This window comes from Accipiter gentilis, chromosome 5 (genome assembly GCF_929443795.1).
Source record: "Accipiter gentilis chromosome 5, bAccGen1.1, whole genome shotgun sequence".
Classification (NCBI taxonomy): Eukaryota; Metazoa; Chordata; class Aves; order Accipitriformes; family Accipitridae; genus Astur; species Astur gentilis.
Genome location: NC_064884.1, coordinates 41,409,640 through 41,423,727, shown reverse-complemented (window position 1 = coordinate 41,423,727; position 14,088 = coordinate 41,409,640). Strand labels below are relative to the sequence as shown.

The following is a 14,088-nucleotide window of genomic DNA, read 5'->3' as shown; positions in this document are numbered from 1 at the left end:
GAACCCTGTGCTCGTGACACAGATGCTGCCCCCCTGTGAGCTGCCTCCATGTGGGCTCCCATGGCCCACAGGTGCCAGCGGAGGTCCCAGGGTGCTGCACCACGTACCCCAGCACCAAGGCATCCCCTCAGCCCCGCGCTCTGAGGCTGCCCCAGCTCGCCGTGCCTCCCACCATCGATCGGGTAACGTCTGGAGCAGCGGCTCTCCGCGGCCCATCCGTCTCCTCTCACCCGGGGCTGTTTGAGCAGCGAGCCAAGCCCCGCTCCACGCACAAGCCAAATATTTAACTGCTGCAAATTGGCGGCTGGATCAATTACGCTGCGGCTGTTGGGGGCTCGTGACAGACGGCCGCCCCTCCTGCTGCACCCCACCCCTGGAGCACCCCTTCCCCGGAGCACCTCATCCCCAACACCCATCATGGGGCACCCACCGGGCAGGTGGCGGGGGCGGGGTTGCAGATGTCCTGGAGCTGGCAGGTCACCCCCATGGGGCTGTAGGGACAGGGTGACATGCCCCAGTGGGGACTGTCCCCAAGCGTAGCCAGGGAGGGGGCCCCAATACCCATGAGGGAGGGACCCCTGGGAGGGACAGGCTGGGGAGCCTGAGTGTGGTGTCTCTGTATGGCACTGGTGTCACCAGTGTCACTGCATGGCCCCCAGTGTCACAGGTGTCACTGTCACTGCATGGTCCCTGGGGTGTGGCACAGTGTCACTGTCACTGCACGGACCCCGGGGCATCACACAGTGTCACCACGGCTGCACAGTCCCACTCGTGTGACACGGTGCTGCTGCGCAGCCCTGCTGTATTGCAGAGCGTCACTGTTGCTCCCTGGGGTGTCACATGGTGTCACTGTCACCGCGCAGTGCACGGGGTGTCACTGTCACTGCGGGGCTGCGGGGTGCCACGCACTGTCACTGCAGCTCCCATGGGTTGTCACACAGAGTCACCGTCAATGCCTGGTGCATGGGATGTCACGCAGTCCTATGTCACTGCATGGCCCATGGGGTGTCACCCAGTGTCACCGTCACTGCATGGCCTGGGGTGTCACACACCGTCACTGCGCAGGATGCTCCCCAGTGCCACCCCCTGCACGTCCCGTGGGCTGTCACCCAGTGTCACTGCACACCCCCCCCAGCTGTGTCACAGCCCATCCCCACCGGCCGTGGGACACCCTGGGGACAGCACAGCAGGTCCCAGCAGCCCAAGTCCCTGGGGGGACGCAACCCTGGGCCCGTCCCCTCCGCCCCCCCTCAGCTGGATCCTGCTGCCAGCCGAGCAGCCATTTCCCATCGCTCACCAGCCGGTCCCATCAGCCGGGCTCTAATTAAGTAGCGGTGTTGGCAGCCCTTAATTGCCGTGCGGCAGGAGGGTGGCGGGCCCTGCCGTGTCTGTAATGAGAGGCAGCGTGACGGGGACAGGGACGGGGGGAGGGGGATGTGCCACCCCCACCTTGCCCCCCCACCTGCAGCTGGGCTCCCCGCATTGGGCAAGGGACAGTGCCCGCCATTGGGCTGGGACATGCTGGCATGTCCCTGTTCCCGGGGCCAGGGCTAACCCGGCCGGCCGACTAGCCAATCAGCCTGCTGCTGGCCAGCCACCAGCCAACTGGGCAACTGGCCGGCCAGCCTGTTGGTCAACTGGCCAGCCAACGAGCCAGCTAGCCAAACAGACTGTTGGTCAACTGGCCAGCCAGCACCCAGGCAATCAACCAGCCAACTGGCCAGCTAGCCAACCAACCAGGCAGCAAGCCAACCCACTACCTAGCCAGCTAGCCAGCTAGCCAACTGGCTAGCCATCTACCAACCAGCCAACCAGCTAGTTGGTCAACCACACTGAGAGGTAGCCAATCAGCTACCAACCACCTAGCCAATCAACTGACCAGCTAACTAGCCAACCAGCCAGCCAACCAGCCATCTAGTTGGCCTTCAAGCCAACTAGCCAGCTGCCCAACCAGCCAGCCAAGCAGCTGACCAGTCTATCTAGCCATGCAGCTACCCAGGCAGCCAACTGGCCAACTTTCAAGCCAAGCGTGTGACCAGCCAATGAGCCATCCATGCATCCAACCAGCCAGCTAGCCATCTGGCCACCAGCCATCCACCCAAAGAGCCAGCCAGCCAACCAGCCAGCAGTCAGACAATCAACCAGGACCACTGTCTGCCCACATCCAGCCAGGCACTTGGACCTGCCCTGCTCTCATCTCTGTCCTGCAGCCTTGTCCCCGTGTGTCCCTCATCTCCTAGGCTGTGTGTTGAGTGGGGGCACCTCTGCATGTCTGTGTCTGCACCGGTCACCTCCCTGCTGCCCTGCTGAGCCCTGACACACTCATCACAGCAAGCAGGGCACTGGACACCTCCCAGCCCTGGGGTTTTTGAGCCTCCTGGCCAGAGGCACCTCCTGCCGTGGGGTTTTTGAGCCCATTTTCTCCCCAGCCTGGCACCGAGAGTTGAGTGTTGGCTCCTGCCAGGATCACCTCCACCTCGGGATCGGTCCATGGGACCTTCCCTTGCTCCTGTGTTGATCCATGCTGGCACTGCATCTCCCTGGGCATCCACAGCCTGGAAAACTCCTCATTAATTCCTCCTTTTAGTAATCTCTGCCTCTCAATGAGGTGGTCATGGTGTCCTTTCTCAGGGACAGAGGTGACACAGGTCGGGAGGTTGCATGGCTGGGGTGGCTGGTGTCCTCCCTTGAGACCAGGGGACAGCCTGGACAGGATGTCCCAGCCTGGTCCTCCTGCTCTCCTCCTGGGGGGCAGCTGGATGAATGCATGGATGGATGCATGGACATGTGGTGTTGGGTGGATGGACGGATGGATCTGTGAATACATAGATGCATGGACGCATGGACACCTGTGTGGACGAATGCATGGACGGAAGGATGCGCGAACAGATGCATGGATGCAGGGACACAGGATGGATGTGTGGATGAATCTGTGGACAAATGGATGCATGGACACACATGTGGATGAATTCATGGATGGATGGATGGATGGATGGATGGATGCCACCAGGGCAGTGGGAACCAGCAGAGGAAGGCCCAGGTGGGAGTTCAGGAGACATGGCCATCTTCCCAGCTCTGCCCCCACCTAGGCAGCACAGGCTCGCGTCACCCCAGGGTGTCCTGCCCACCCTGGCTGGGCTGCCAAGGCCCCAGCCCTGCCCTCACTGCCCACGGCCCCTCCCAGGCCCCGTCCTGGGGATACAGCGTGATTTGGGGAGAGAGCAGCCAAAATCACTGGGGACACCTTGCAAATGCCAGCTCCCTCCCCAAGCTCATCAGCATGGGCCGACATTGGGGTCGTTAGTTATTTCTGGCTCTGAGTGCTAATTACTGCTAAGCCATCAGCACCGCCTGCCTGGGCTAACCACCGGCTGCGGGGCTGGACGGCGTGTGCCACGGTGCCACGTGGGTGCAGTGTCCATGTCCTCCCCTCCCTGGCCACGTGTGGTCCTACGGGCAGCATCTGTGGTGCAGCTGCGGCAGCAGCTCCCGCCCTGCCACAGCACTGGGAGGGGAAACTGAGGCACGGCACAGCGCTGACCCCACAAAAGCCCCTGTCCTGACCCAGCCACCCTCACCCTTCCCCAAATCCTCCTTAATGAGCTCCCCAGCGAGCGGCAGATGGGGGGGGGGTGTTACAGCCACCCCCCCAGGCCAAACCTGCGCCCCCGGAGCATCGATCAGGGTGCCCCTCCACTGGCCGCCGGCGTCCCCTCGGCGTTGCCCACCCACCTCCCCACGTCATGCTGCCAAAGCAAACAGCCGTGGGCTCGGCCGCGCATCGATTCTGCGGGAGCTGCTGTTTGCTTAACCTTTGCAGAGGAACGGCGGCGGCTGGCGTCGAGCGGAGCCGCCGCCGCAGCCGCCGCCGCAACCACTGCAGCCACCGCTGCCACGGCAGATGCTGCCACCACTGCTGCCGCTGCTGTCACCTCCTGGCTTTCCCCCTCCTGCGATCCCAAACATGGCCCTTTGAAGGTTTGCTGATTAGTTGTCCACCCCCAGGTGGATGGAGCCGGCTTGGGGGACCACACTGCACCCCCTCTTGCAGGTGTTGGGGACAGGGACAGGGAGCACCTTGGGGTCTCCGACCAGGGTCACCTGGTGTGTTGTCCCCATCCATAGGGTGCTGCTGCCCCAAGGTCACCTGGTGTGTTGTCCCCATACATAGGGTGCTGCTGCCTCCGGGTAGCATTGAAGCCATCCTGGCTCTGCAACTGGGCTGTGGGGACGTGGCCTGGGGACATGGTGGACTGGGGTGGTGGCCATGCCATGGGGACACAGTGGACTGTGGTGGTGAGGTGGCCTGGGACTGGAACATGATGGCTTGGGGGGGTGAGGTGTCCTGGGGTGGTAGCCATGCCCATGCGGACAAGGTGACCCAGGCTGGTGAGGTGACCTGGAGTGGTGGCCATGCCATGGAGACACAATGGCCTGTGGCAACAAGGTGACCTGGGGCTGTGGCCCCACCACAAGGATGTCCCCTGACCCTCCAGGTGAGACGAGTGCCCTGATGGAACTGGGGCGTGACTGTACCCCCCCCCCCAGTGTCCCCACCATGGACACCGCCTCCCCACACAGAGCCCACTGCCCACCCAGGCCACCACAGCACCGTGCCGGTGGGTGACTCACGCAGCCCGTGACCTCGGTGAGGCGTATTTTTAGGCGCTCGTTAAAAAAGAAAGATAACAAGGAAGGGGGGGGGGGGGGGAACGACACAAAGATGGAGAAAAGAGCCAGGGAAGCAGCCGGTGACATGACAGTGACAGCTTGGGGGGACATGCAGGGCTGGCAGCACCCCCACCCCAAAATACTCTGCCTCCCCAACCCTCGTTAAGCCCCCAGGAATAATTGCCTCCTTAAAGCTGACTAATTGATTTTTGCACGCCGATTAAATTAAAGCCTCTGCAGGAGCTGGGGGGGGACGCGGGGGCGATCGATGGGCTGCCAAGTGTCCCCTTGGTCCCCTCCTCTTTTGGGTTGGGGGGCTGGGGTCTGTCCCCCGTGTGTCCACTGGGGTTTGGGGACACTGCACGGGCGTGGCACTGGAAGGGGACATGCCCCCAGAGTTGGTTTTTTCTGGGGGGACGATGATACCATGGACCCCATAGGTGTCACTGGGTTTGATGCCACCTTGGTGGCATCACCCAGGGCCACCAAACCGCTGCAGCGGGCGGCACTGGGAGCAGCCCCCAGGCTGCTCTACGCCTGTGTGTCCTACCCCCCCATCCCTGCTGCATGTCCCCCCCCCGGCCCCGCGTCCTTCGCTCACCCCCGGCGCTGGCGGCGGCTGTCACTTGCCATCGCATCCTGCTATCCCCGCCGAGGCTGATGGAGATGGCAGGCGACGGAGCGGGCGCAGCCGCGTGTCCCTGTGTCACGAGCCCGCCGGTGCTCAGCCCGCCGGGGACAGCTCTTCCGCATGGCCGTCACCCTTTAGCGTAGCCCGGCCGCCCCTGTGGTGACACCTGTGGGTGCCCTGTTGTCACCGTGGCCTTTGCCACCGACGGTGGCATCCTGTCGTGTGACCCCACGGTTGACACCGATGGGTGCTCCTGGGTGGTGGGTGCTTGGCCACGCGGGTGTCACCCGGACTGTCCCAAAGTCCGGTTCCCCTCAGATCCAAGCCCCTGCGGGAGGGGAAACTGAGGCAGAGAGGAGGGAAGGGCCCTGGGGATGGTCCGAGGACTGTCCCCCGTGGGTTTGCCCCTGTGGGGACATAGGTGCCAGGTGCCAGGGGTGTCCCCAGCTCCGGGGACGTGGCCACCGGCTCCCGGGCACGGAGGTGACGGAGCTCCAGACCCCGCGGGGACAGGGCGGGGCTCGGGGTGGCCACGAGGGGACGGTCCACGCGTGGACGGCGAGGGGGCCACGGAGGGGTCCCCAGCGGTGGGGGGGGGCCGGGGGGGGCAGCCGGGGCTGGCGGGACCGGGGTCCCACGGAGAAACTGGGGGTCACGGGTGGGGCGGACGCGGGCGGCACCGGGGCCGGGGGGGGGGGGGGGGCGGGCGGGGGCCGCAGGGGTGGGCGTGTCAGAGGCGGGGTGGGCGTGTCTCCCCGCCCAGCGCGATGCGTGGGCGTGCCCAGGGGCGTGCCCAGGCGTGTGGCTAGGCGGACCCGGGGAGGGGAGTGGGCGTGTCGGTGGGCGTGACCCGGGCGGGTGGGCGTGGCCTGGGCGGGAGCGGGGCGCACCGGAGCCAGCGGAGCGCAGCGGAGCGGCCACCGCCGCCGCCACCCCCGAGCCCCCCCCACCCCCGCCGCCGCCGCCGCCCTGCTCCCCCCCACCGGCACCATTCCCACCCCCGGGCGACAACGCGCCCCGGCCGGGCGGCGGCTCAGCCTGGGCCGGAAAACTTTACTGGCGGCCGCGGCGGGGGTGGTGATGGTGCTGGTGCTGGTGGTGCTCATCCCGGTGCTGGTGAGCTCCGCCGGTACCGACGGCCGGTACGAGATGCTGGGGACCTGCCGTATGGTCTGCGAGCCCTACGGCCCCGCCGCCGCGCCCCCCCCGCAACCGGCCGAACGCGGCCCCCTCCCGCCGCCCTCCACCCTGGTGCAAGGTCCCCAAGGCAAACCGGGGCGACCGGGGAAACCGGGACCCCCGGGACCGCCGGGAGAACCGGGACCACCGGGACCGGCGGGGGCGCGGGGCGAAGCGGGACGACCGGGACCCCCGGGATTACCGGGACCGGGGGCTACGGGTGCGGTGAGCGCAGCTACCTATAGCACGGTGCCGCGCGTCGCCTTCTACGCCGGCCTCAAGAACCCCCACGAGGGCTACGAGGTCCTCAAGTTCGACGACGTGGTGACCAACCTGGGCAACAGCTACGACGCCACCTCCGGCAAGTTCACCTGCGCCATCCCCGGCACCTACTTCTTCACCTACCACGTCCTCATGCGCGGCGGCGATGGCACCAGCATGTGGGCCGACCTCTGCAAGAATGGTCAGGTAAGGGCTGGCCATCCCGGCTACCAGCCCCACCGCGGGGACGGGAGCTGTCGCTGCCCCCCAAGCACCAGAGAAGGGTGCTGGGTGCTTCCTCAGGGTGCCACATCCTTTTTCCGGCCCCAGGGATGTACCCCCAGGGTGCTCCATCCTTCTCCTGGCCCCAGAGGTGAACCCTCAGGATGCCGCATTCTTATCCTGGTGCTGATGACGGGCTCTGGGCGCTTTTCCGGCGTGCCCCATCCTTTTCCCAGCCCCAGGGATGCATCCCCAGGGTGCCACATCCTTCTGCCGGTGGCACTGATGGGCTCTAGGTGCATCCCCAGGGTGCCACATCCTTCTGCCCGTGGCACTGATGGGCTCTAGGTGCATCCCTGGGGTGCCACATCCTTCTCCCAGCCATGGAGATGCACCCCTGGAGTGCCCCGTCCTTCTCTTGGCCCCAGAGATGCAGCCCCAGGGTGCTCTATCCTTCTCCCAGTAGTGATGATGGGCTCTGGGTGCATCCCTGGGGTGCCCCATCCTTCTCGTGGTAATGGAGATGCACCCCTCGGGTGCCCTGTCCTTCTCCCAGCTCCAGAGATGCATCCTCAGGATACTCCATCCTTCTCCCAGTAGCGATGATGGGCTCTGGGTGCATCCCTGGGGTGCCCTGTCCTGCTCCCAGCTCCAGAGCTGCATCCGTGGGGTGCCCCATCCTTTTCCCATCCCCGGAGATGATTCCCCAAGGCGTCCCATCCTTCTCCTGGTGACAGTGATGGCTTCTAGGTGCATCCCTTGGGTGCTCCATCCTTCTCCCATCCCCGGAGATGCTCCCGGGGGTGCCCCATTCTTTTCCCAGTGCTGGGGACATGGTCTGCCACTGTAGCCATGCTGCCCTGATGTGTCCCCAGGGGTGCCCTCAGTCCTTTCCTTGGCCCCGGAGACATGCCCTGCTGTACTTTCAGGGTGCCTTGGGGTGTCCCTGCTGTGTCCCCAGGGTGTCCTGCCCTCCCCAGCCATGTCGGCATCCCTGCTGGGACTTCCCGGGGGGACAGGGCTCCTCTGCAGGGGACAGTGCCTGCAGTGGCCTGAATGGGGGTAGTGCCTGCCCTGCTCTTGGGGTGCTGCACTCCCAGCCCAGAGCCGGCTCTGCTGCTGCTGCTGCTGTGTCGGGAGAGATGTCCCCATCCCTGGCCAGGCTGCATGGGGACACCATGAGGGAGACACACCCCGAGGTTGGCTCTGTCCCTGTCCCCCACCCTGCTCTGGTATCCCTCCCAGACCCCATCCATCCAAAAATCCTCCCAATCCAGAGATGCAGCCTTTCCATCCCCGCAGCTTTTGGGTGATGCCCAAAATGCTGCCCCTTTCCCACACTGTGTCCCTCCCCCGGCCACGACTTGAGGCACAAGATGTGTCCATGACCCCCTAAATGTCACCCAAGCTCAATTCCCTTGGGTGTCACCATGGCCGGTGTCCTTGCCAGGATTCATCCTGCCCTGCTCCCACTTCCCATCTTTTTCTCCTGTCACCAAGCCCCATGGTGCATCCCCGTCCCAAGGACAGATGACACCAAATTAACCCAAAACTGAGTTATCAGCCCCATAAAAAAGCCAGGGTGGGGGGGAAAGTGGGAGCCATGGCACGATCACCACGCTTCACCCCTCAGCTCCAAAACCTCTGAGCCAGGAGCGCAGCGGGGGCAGGAGCCGCTTGGCATTTTTTCTCCATCTGAACAGTTTAAATTTTCTTTTATTGGGGATATTTTTGTCTCTCTTTCTCCCCCCAGTCCCAAATTTGGTGGGGTCCCAGTGACACTTGGCACCACCGACTCTTTCATGCAAGCAGCATCCATGTAACTCTGGACTGAGCATCCCCCAAAAATGACCTCACCCCCTTTTTCCTCCCCCAAAATATTTTTAGGGACCCCCCCCAAACCTTTCTGCCTCCTCCTGCCCCCCGCTGAGCTCTGACACCCCCCCCCCCCCCAGCTCAGTGGGGGATCGATGCACCCAGGCGCTACCGGATGAATTTCCAGAAGATACGGAGCCCCTCATCGAGAGGAACCGTGCTCGGTCGGGCGCGCGATGCAGCCTAATTAACTGGTGGTTAATTACTAACGTGGTATCGCCACTCCAATATTTATAAAGAAGCGGCTCGGGAGGCAGGGGAGTGCTTCAGCGGGCTGGCACTGGCGGGAGAGTTTAAAAAAGGTACCCCAGAAATGCCCCAAGTAATTAAAAACTGGGGGTAATTAGGGTTTTGTTGCCAAAAATACCCCGTCCCTGGCAAGACTGGGGGGAGCCGGGGGGGCCGGGGGGTGGTCCCGAAAGATAAGGGTCGATCTTGGCATTGTCTGAGGGAATTATAACTTGGGGGGGCCCCTCTAACCTCCCACTTTCCTCTGGGTGTTGCCAGTTTTGGGTGCAGCCCCTCACTGCTGCATCAGGGCTGGAGTTAATGAGAGCCAGGGGAGCCCCAGCTCTGGGAGGGAGCTGCTCCTGGTGGTTAATTAGCATTAATTATTTTTATTTGTATTAGCCTGTAGAGGAGGCGAATGGGGCAGTGGGATGGGGGGAGATGCTGGATGGACGGCCAGGGTGGTTTTGGGGTCCTTGTGGTGGGGGTCCCCATGGTGGGGTGAGGGCCGAAGGGGTGTGTGGCCGTGCCACGGCTTGGGGAGGGACACAGACCCAGGGGGGTCCCCGTGGGTGGGGGCCTGGGGATGGTTCCCAAGGGACCCTGCCTGTGGAGACAGGGGGGTGCACTGAGGGGTCCTTGGGGTGCACCTGCTACTGCACCCGAGGGTCCTTGGGGGGCACCCACTGCTGTGCCCAGGGGTCCTGGGGGGGCACCCATCATCATGTCTGGGTGTCCTGGGGGGCATTTGTCACTGTGCCCAACTGTCCCGGGGGGTCACCCACCACTGTGCCTGGAGGTCTTGGGGGAGCACCCACTGTCGTGCCCAGGGCATCCTGGGGAGGCACCTGCTGCTGCACCTGGGGGTCCTGGAGGGCCACTCGCCGTCAGGCCCAGAAGTCCTGGGGGGCACCCACTGCTGCACCCAGGGGTCCGGGGGGGGCACCCGCTGCCATGCCTTGGGCATCCTGGGCCGTGGTGACCACAGTGTCTGGGACATGTGGGGCACATGGTGTCGCCGAAGTGCCAAGTGTCACTGTGAGCGGCTCAGCCTAGACATGGGAGCAACCTGCTGCCCCGTCACCCCAACAGACCCAGGACTTTGGGCACAGCCGGCCATGTTGGGGACCATCCCCATCCCACAGTGTCCCCAGGGCTGGTGACACCACCCCAGCAACGTCACTGGTGTCAGTGACAGCGGCTGCAACAGAGCCAGCCACCGGGGTCCAGGGCCATGTCCCCCCCATGGTTCCCACCTCCAGGGGCTGTGTCTTGCAGCAGCATGGGGAAACTGAGGCACGGAGCAGGAAGAGTGGGATGAGGCCATCACGGGGGGGATGTAGTGGCAGCCCCCACCTCCTCTGCCACTGCAGTGCCGGGAGAGGCTCAACCCAGACCTGGCGCTGCCATTTATCTTCCCTGGTTAGTGCGAAGGGCTGGCGGGCACGTGGTGACGAGGTGGCTCCTTAACAAGGGAAGATGGATGGCACCGGGCAGCTCTGGCTGCAGTGTGGGGGGGGGGGGGGGCGATGGCAGCAGAGCCCAGCGCCAAACAGCTTTTCCTGGTTCTCCTTCCCTCCTGCTTCTTCCCCCCCTCCTCTTCCTCAGCACAACCCCAGGCAAGGCAGCATTCCCCGGAGACTGGGACACTGTGACTGACTGTGATTCACCGTGTCCCCACCCTGGGGACAGGGACCCTTGTGGTGGTGGGGTAGACAGAGGGTGACTTTTAATGAGGTGACACTGTTGGTGATGGCATGAGGGATGTGGCTTCATGGGTGAGAGCAAGCCCTATGGGACCGCCTGCTGGGCCACCAGTAGGTTCCAGAGCTAACAGTGTCTGACCACTCCATCGCAGGCTGTCTGTGGGCTCGGGGAGATGCAGATACATTCCCGAGAAGGAGGGGACCCCTGGGACCCCTGTCCTGGTGGCAAAGGACAGGAATCCATGGGGATACCCCTCCTTCCTCCGCCAACTCTGGGACTCCTCAGCTGCTTGGCGGTGCCTCCCTGCCCAGCGTGAGCCAATTAAAAGCCCATTCTTGTCGGTTGTAATTAGGAGCATCTTCTCCCCAGTGCATCACTTTTGCATTTCACTTGGGATTTTACCTGCCGGCTTGTCACTGTCACCCAGCGCCACGCAATCTCCCTGCAAGGCGCCAGCATAGATTTGATTACCCAAATAATTCTGCAGCGGCAGCAGGATCCAGCCATAGAGCTTCTTTTCCAGGCAGTTACGGCACCTCCAGCTCTGCCGGCACCTCCTGGCCTTGTCCTCCAGCACTGAGGAAATGTTTACTGGGGGGAGCATCCAGCCCTGCAGAGGGTAGGGATCTGGGTGAGCAGCGAGGCTTGGTTTTGGGGGATTTGAGCTCAGCCCTTGCCACAGGCTCGTGGCCCCTGTGAAGCTCATGGGAAGATGTATGGGGATGTGCTGGGTTCATCAAGTTGGTTCGGGGCTGGGCTGGGAGATGGAGTCCTGTGTCTGAGCTGTAGTCCTGCATCCAAATCGGGAGATGGGGTCCCGTGTCTGAGCTGTGGTCTTGCATCTGAACCAAGTCAGGGTCCAGGGTCTGAGCTGTGGTCCCGTATCCAAATCCAGAGATGAGGTCCCATGTCTGAGCTGTGGTCCTGCATCTGAACCTGGAGTTGGGCTCCCACATTGGAGCTGTGGTCCCACATCTGACTCTGGAGATGGGGTCCTGTGTCTGAGCCATGGTCCTGTGTCTGAATCCGGAGCCATGGTCCCATGTCTGAGGCATGGTCCTGCACTTCAGTTGGGAGGCAGGGTCCTGTGTCTGAGCCATGGTCCCATGTCTGAGCCATGGTCCTGCATACAAACCTGGAGTCAGGGTCCCATGTCTGAGCCATCATCATACACCTGAATCCAGAGATGGGGTCGTGTGTCTGAGCCGTGGTCCTGCATCTGAATCAGGAGCCATGATCCCATGTCCATGCCATGGTCCCCATCCAAACCCAGAGCTGTGGTCCTGTGTCTGAGTCGTGGTCCCACACCTGAACCCAGTGCTATAGTCCCACATCTGAGCTTGCCAGGTCAGGGGGAGGCTCTGGGTGATGCTGAGAGAAGCCACTTCCATCCAGGACCCATTCACCCATGGGTGGGGATCCAGGGCACCCCATGCTATCCCGGAGCTGGCAGGTGGTCTCCCTGGCTGTGGGTGATTTGGGACTCTGGGTGTCCCATGGGATCCGAGGGCTGAGCTGTCCCCTGAGCCGGGTAACGTGGGTGTCCCCTGCGCAGGTGCGGGCCAGCGCCATCGCGCAGGATGCCGACCAGAACTACGACTACGCCAGCAACAGCGTCATCCTGCACCTGGACGCGGGGGACGAGGTCTTCATCAAGCTGGACGGGGGCAAAGCCCACGGCGGCAACAACAACAAGTACAGCACCTTCTCCGGCTTCATCATCTACTCAGACTGAGCCTGGACCCACGGCATTGCCCCATGGCCCTTCAGCCCCATGGCATCCCCCTACTGCTGTCCAGCCCCACAGCATCCCCCTGCAGCCGTCCAGCCCCACGGCATCCCCCCACCGTGTCCTCCAATAACCACCCAGCCTCACGGCATCCCTCTGCTGTGGTTCAGCTCCCTGCTACCACCCAGCCCCACAGCATCCCCCCAATGACTGTCCAGCCCCACAGCACCCCCCTGCTGCCGTCCAGCCCCACAGCATCCCCCCACTGCTGTCCAGCCCTGTAGCCTCCCCTTGCTACTGCCCAGCCCCACAGCATCCCTCTGCCCCGGTCCAGCCCCATGGCATCCCCCATCATGGTGGTCCAGGCAATCTACGGTGCCCCAAGCCCCCCCTTTCCCATTAGCTCACCCCATGGCTGCTAATTCAGGGCTGGGGGGCCGCAGGGGGCTGGGGGTCAGCAAGAGGCTGGGAGACCCCCCTGCACTGCCCCACTGCACCCCCATCCCCTGGCCGCGCACCCCACTTGGCCCCATGGCACCCTGCTCGCCGCTGCCTCCCCACACCCGGGGCGATGCCGGGGGCCGGCGGGTCCCCGCCAGCGTGTATATATGTACAGGACGCGCAGATGTCTATACGGGTGGTCCCCTCCTCCCCACATCTCCAGCCAGCCCCGTGCTGGGGGGCTGCACTGGGGCTGGGGCGGGGGGGAGACGCCTTGCTGCCCGACCCCGGGGCGACTCCATGGTAAAGCAGAGCTGTGACCTCTCCCCGTCTGCTGTCTGTGTCCCCGCGTGGGGCACCCTGGGGATGGGGTCCTCTTGACAACCCCAACACAATCGACCTCGCTTGGCTCCCCAAATCGGCCCAGCAAGCGCTGGTGTCCCCTCGGCCACCTCCAGTGGGGATGCTGGAGATGCAGCCACCGCCATGTCCCTGTCCCCAAAGCCCAGGTGGGCCCACGGGCGGGTGTCCCCTCAGGGACATGGTGTCCTCACTGCAAGAGGGGGGGTGGGATGCGGTCAGGCCACGCAGAGCCATGGGGACCCTCCGGCACGCGCACCCGTCACCGCTGCCTCGGCGCAGGCAGGACGTGTCCCAATTAGAGGTGACAGCGGGGGCCCGGGGCCACCGGCCGCCTCCTGAGCTGCTGCGGTGGGGTCAGAGGACAGGAGCCGTTGGGGACGCGTGGGTGGCCCTGGGGATGGGGACCGGGGGTGGCTGTCCCGCCCCAGGCCGCAGCTGGTCCCCGGTGCTCGTTTCTCAACGCTAATTAACAGGGATGAGGCGGTGGCTGGCAGCGGGGGCTTGTTGGGGCTGGGGCTGTCAGCTCTGATCTGTGAGGAGAAGGCCGCTGTTAAGGCCCCTGGGCCCTGAGCTGGGCTCTCTCCGTTAGACAGCGCTTGGGTCGCCGGTTCTCCCCGCCTCAGGGGCCGCCCCGGCCCGGTAGCCGCAGCAGGGATGGGGATGGGGCAGGGGGAGAAAGATGGCGGCCAGCCCAGTGTATGGAGGGGGGGACACGACTACAACTCCCATAGGGCACAGCGCGGGCGGGTGGGGCACGTGGCGAGGACGGGGAGCCAATAGG

At 64.1% G+C, this 14,088-nt stretch overlaps 2 protein-coding genes across 2 annotated transcripts in view; both read left to right on the top strand.

Annotated features, from left to right (window-relative positions):
- The first annotated feature begins 5,928 nt into the window (after positions 1-5,928).
- Positions 5,929-14,088, top strand: part of EFTUD2 (elongation factor Tu GTP binding domain containing 2) — a 62,012-nt gene continuing 53,852 nt past the window's right edge. Inside the window, exon 1 of the mRNA XM_049800012.1 lies at positions 5,929-5,933. The gene's annotated coding sequence lies outside the window, so the exon portion shown is untranslated. The remainder of the gene's footprint in view (positions 5,934-14,088) is intronic.
- On the top strand, positions 6,159-12,739 carry C1QL1 (complement C1q like 1). The gene is made up of 2 exons (XM_049800019.1): positions 6,159-6,949; positions 12,330-12,739. Exons 1-2 carry the CDS (start codon positions 6,383-6,385, stop codon positions 12,507-12,509), a joined length of 747 nt encoding a protein of 248 aa, XP_049655976.1. The 5' UTR covers positions 6,159-6,382; the 3' UTR covers positions 12,510-12,739.

Excerpts from the sequence above, each read along its gene's own strand:
- C1QL1 (XM_049800019.1), top strand. The coding sequence starts at position 6,383 with ATGGTGCTGGTGCTGGTGGTGCTCATCCCGGTGCTGGTGAGCTCCGCC. Across the intron at positions 6,950-12,329 it reads ACCTCTGCAAGAATGGTCAG|GTGCGGGCCAGCGCCATCGC; the intron begins GTAAGGGCTGGC and ends TCCCCTGCGCAG.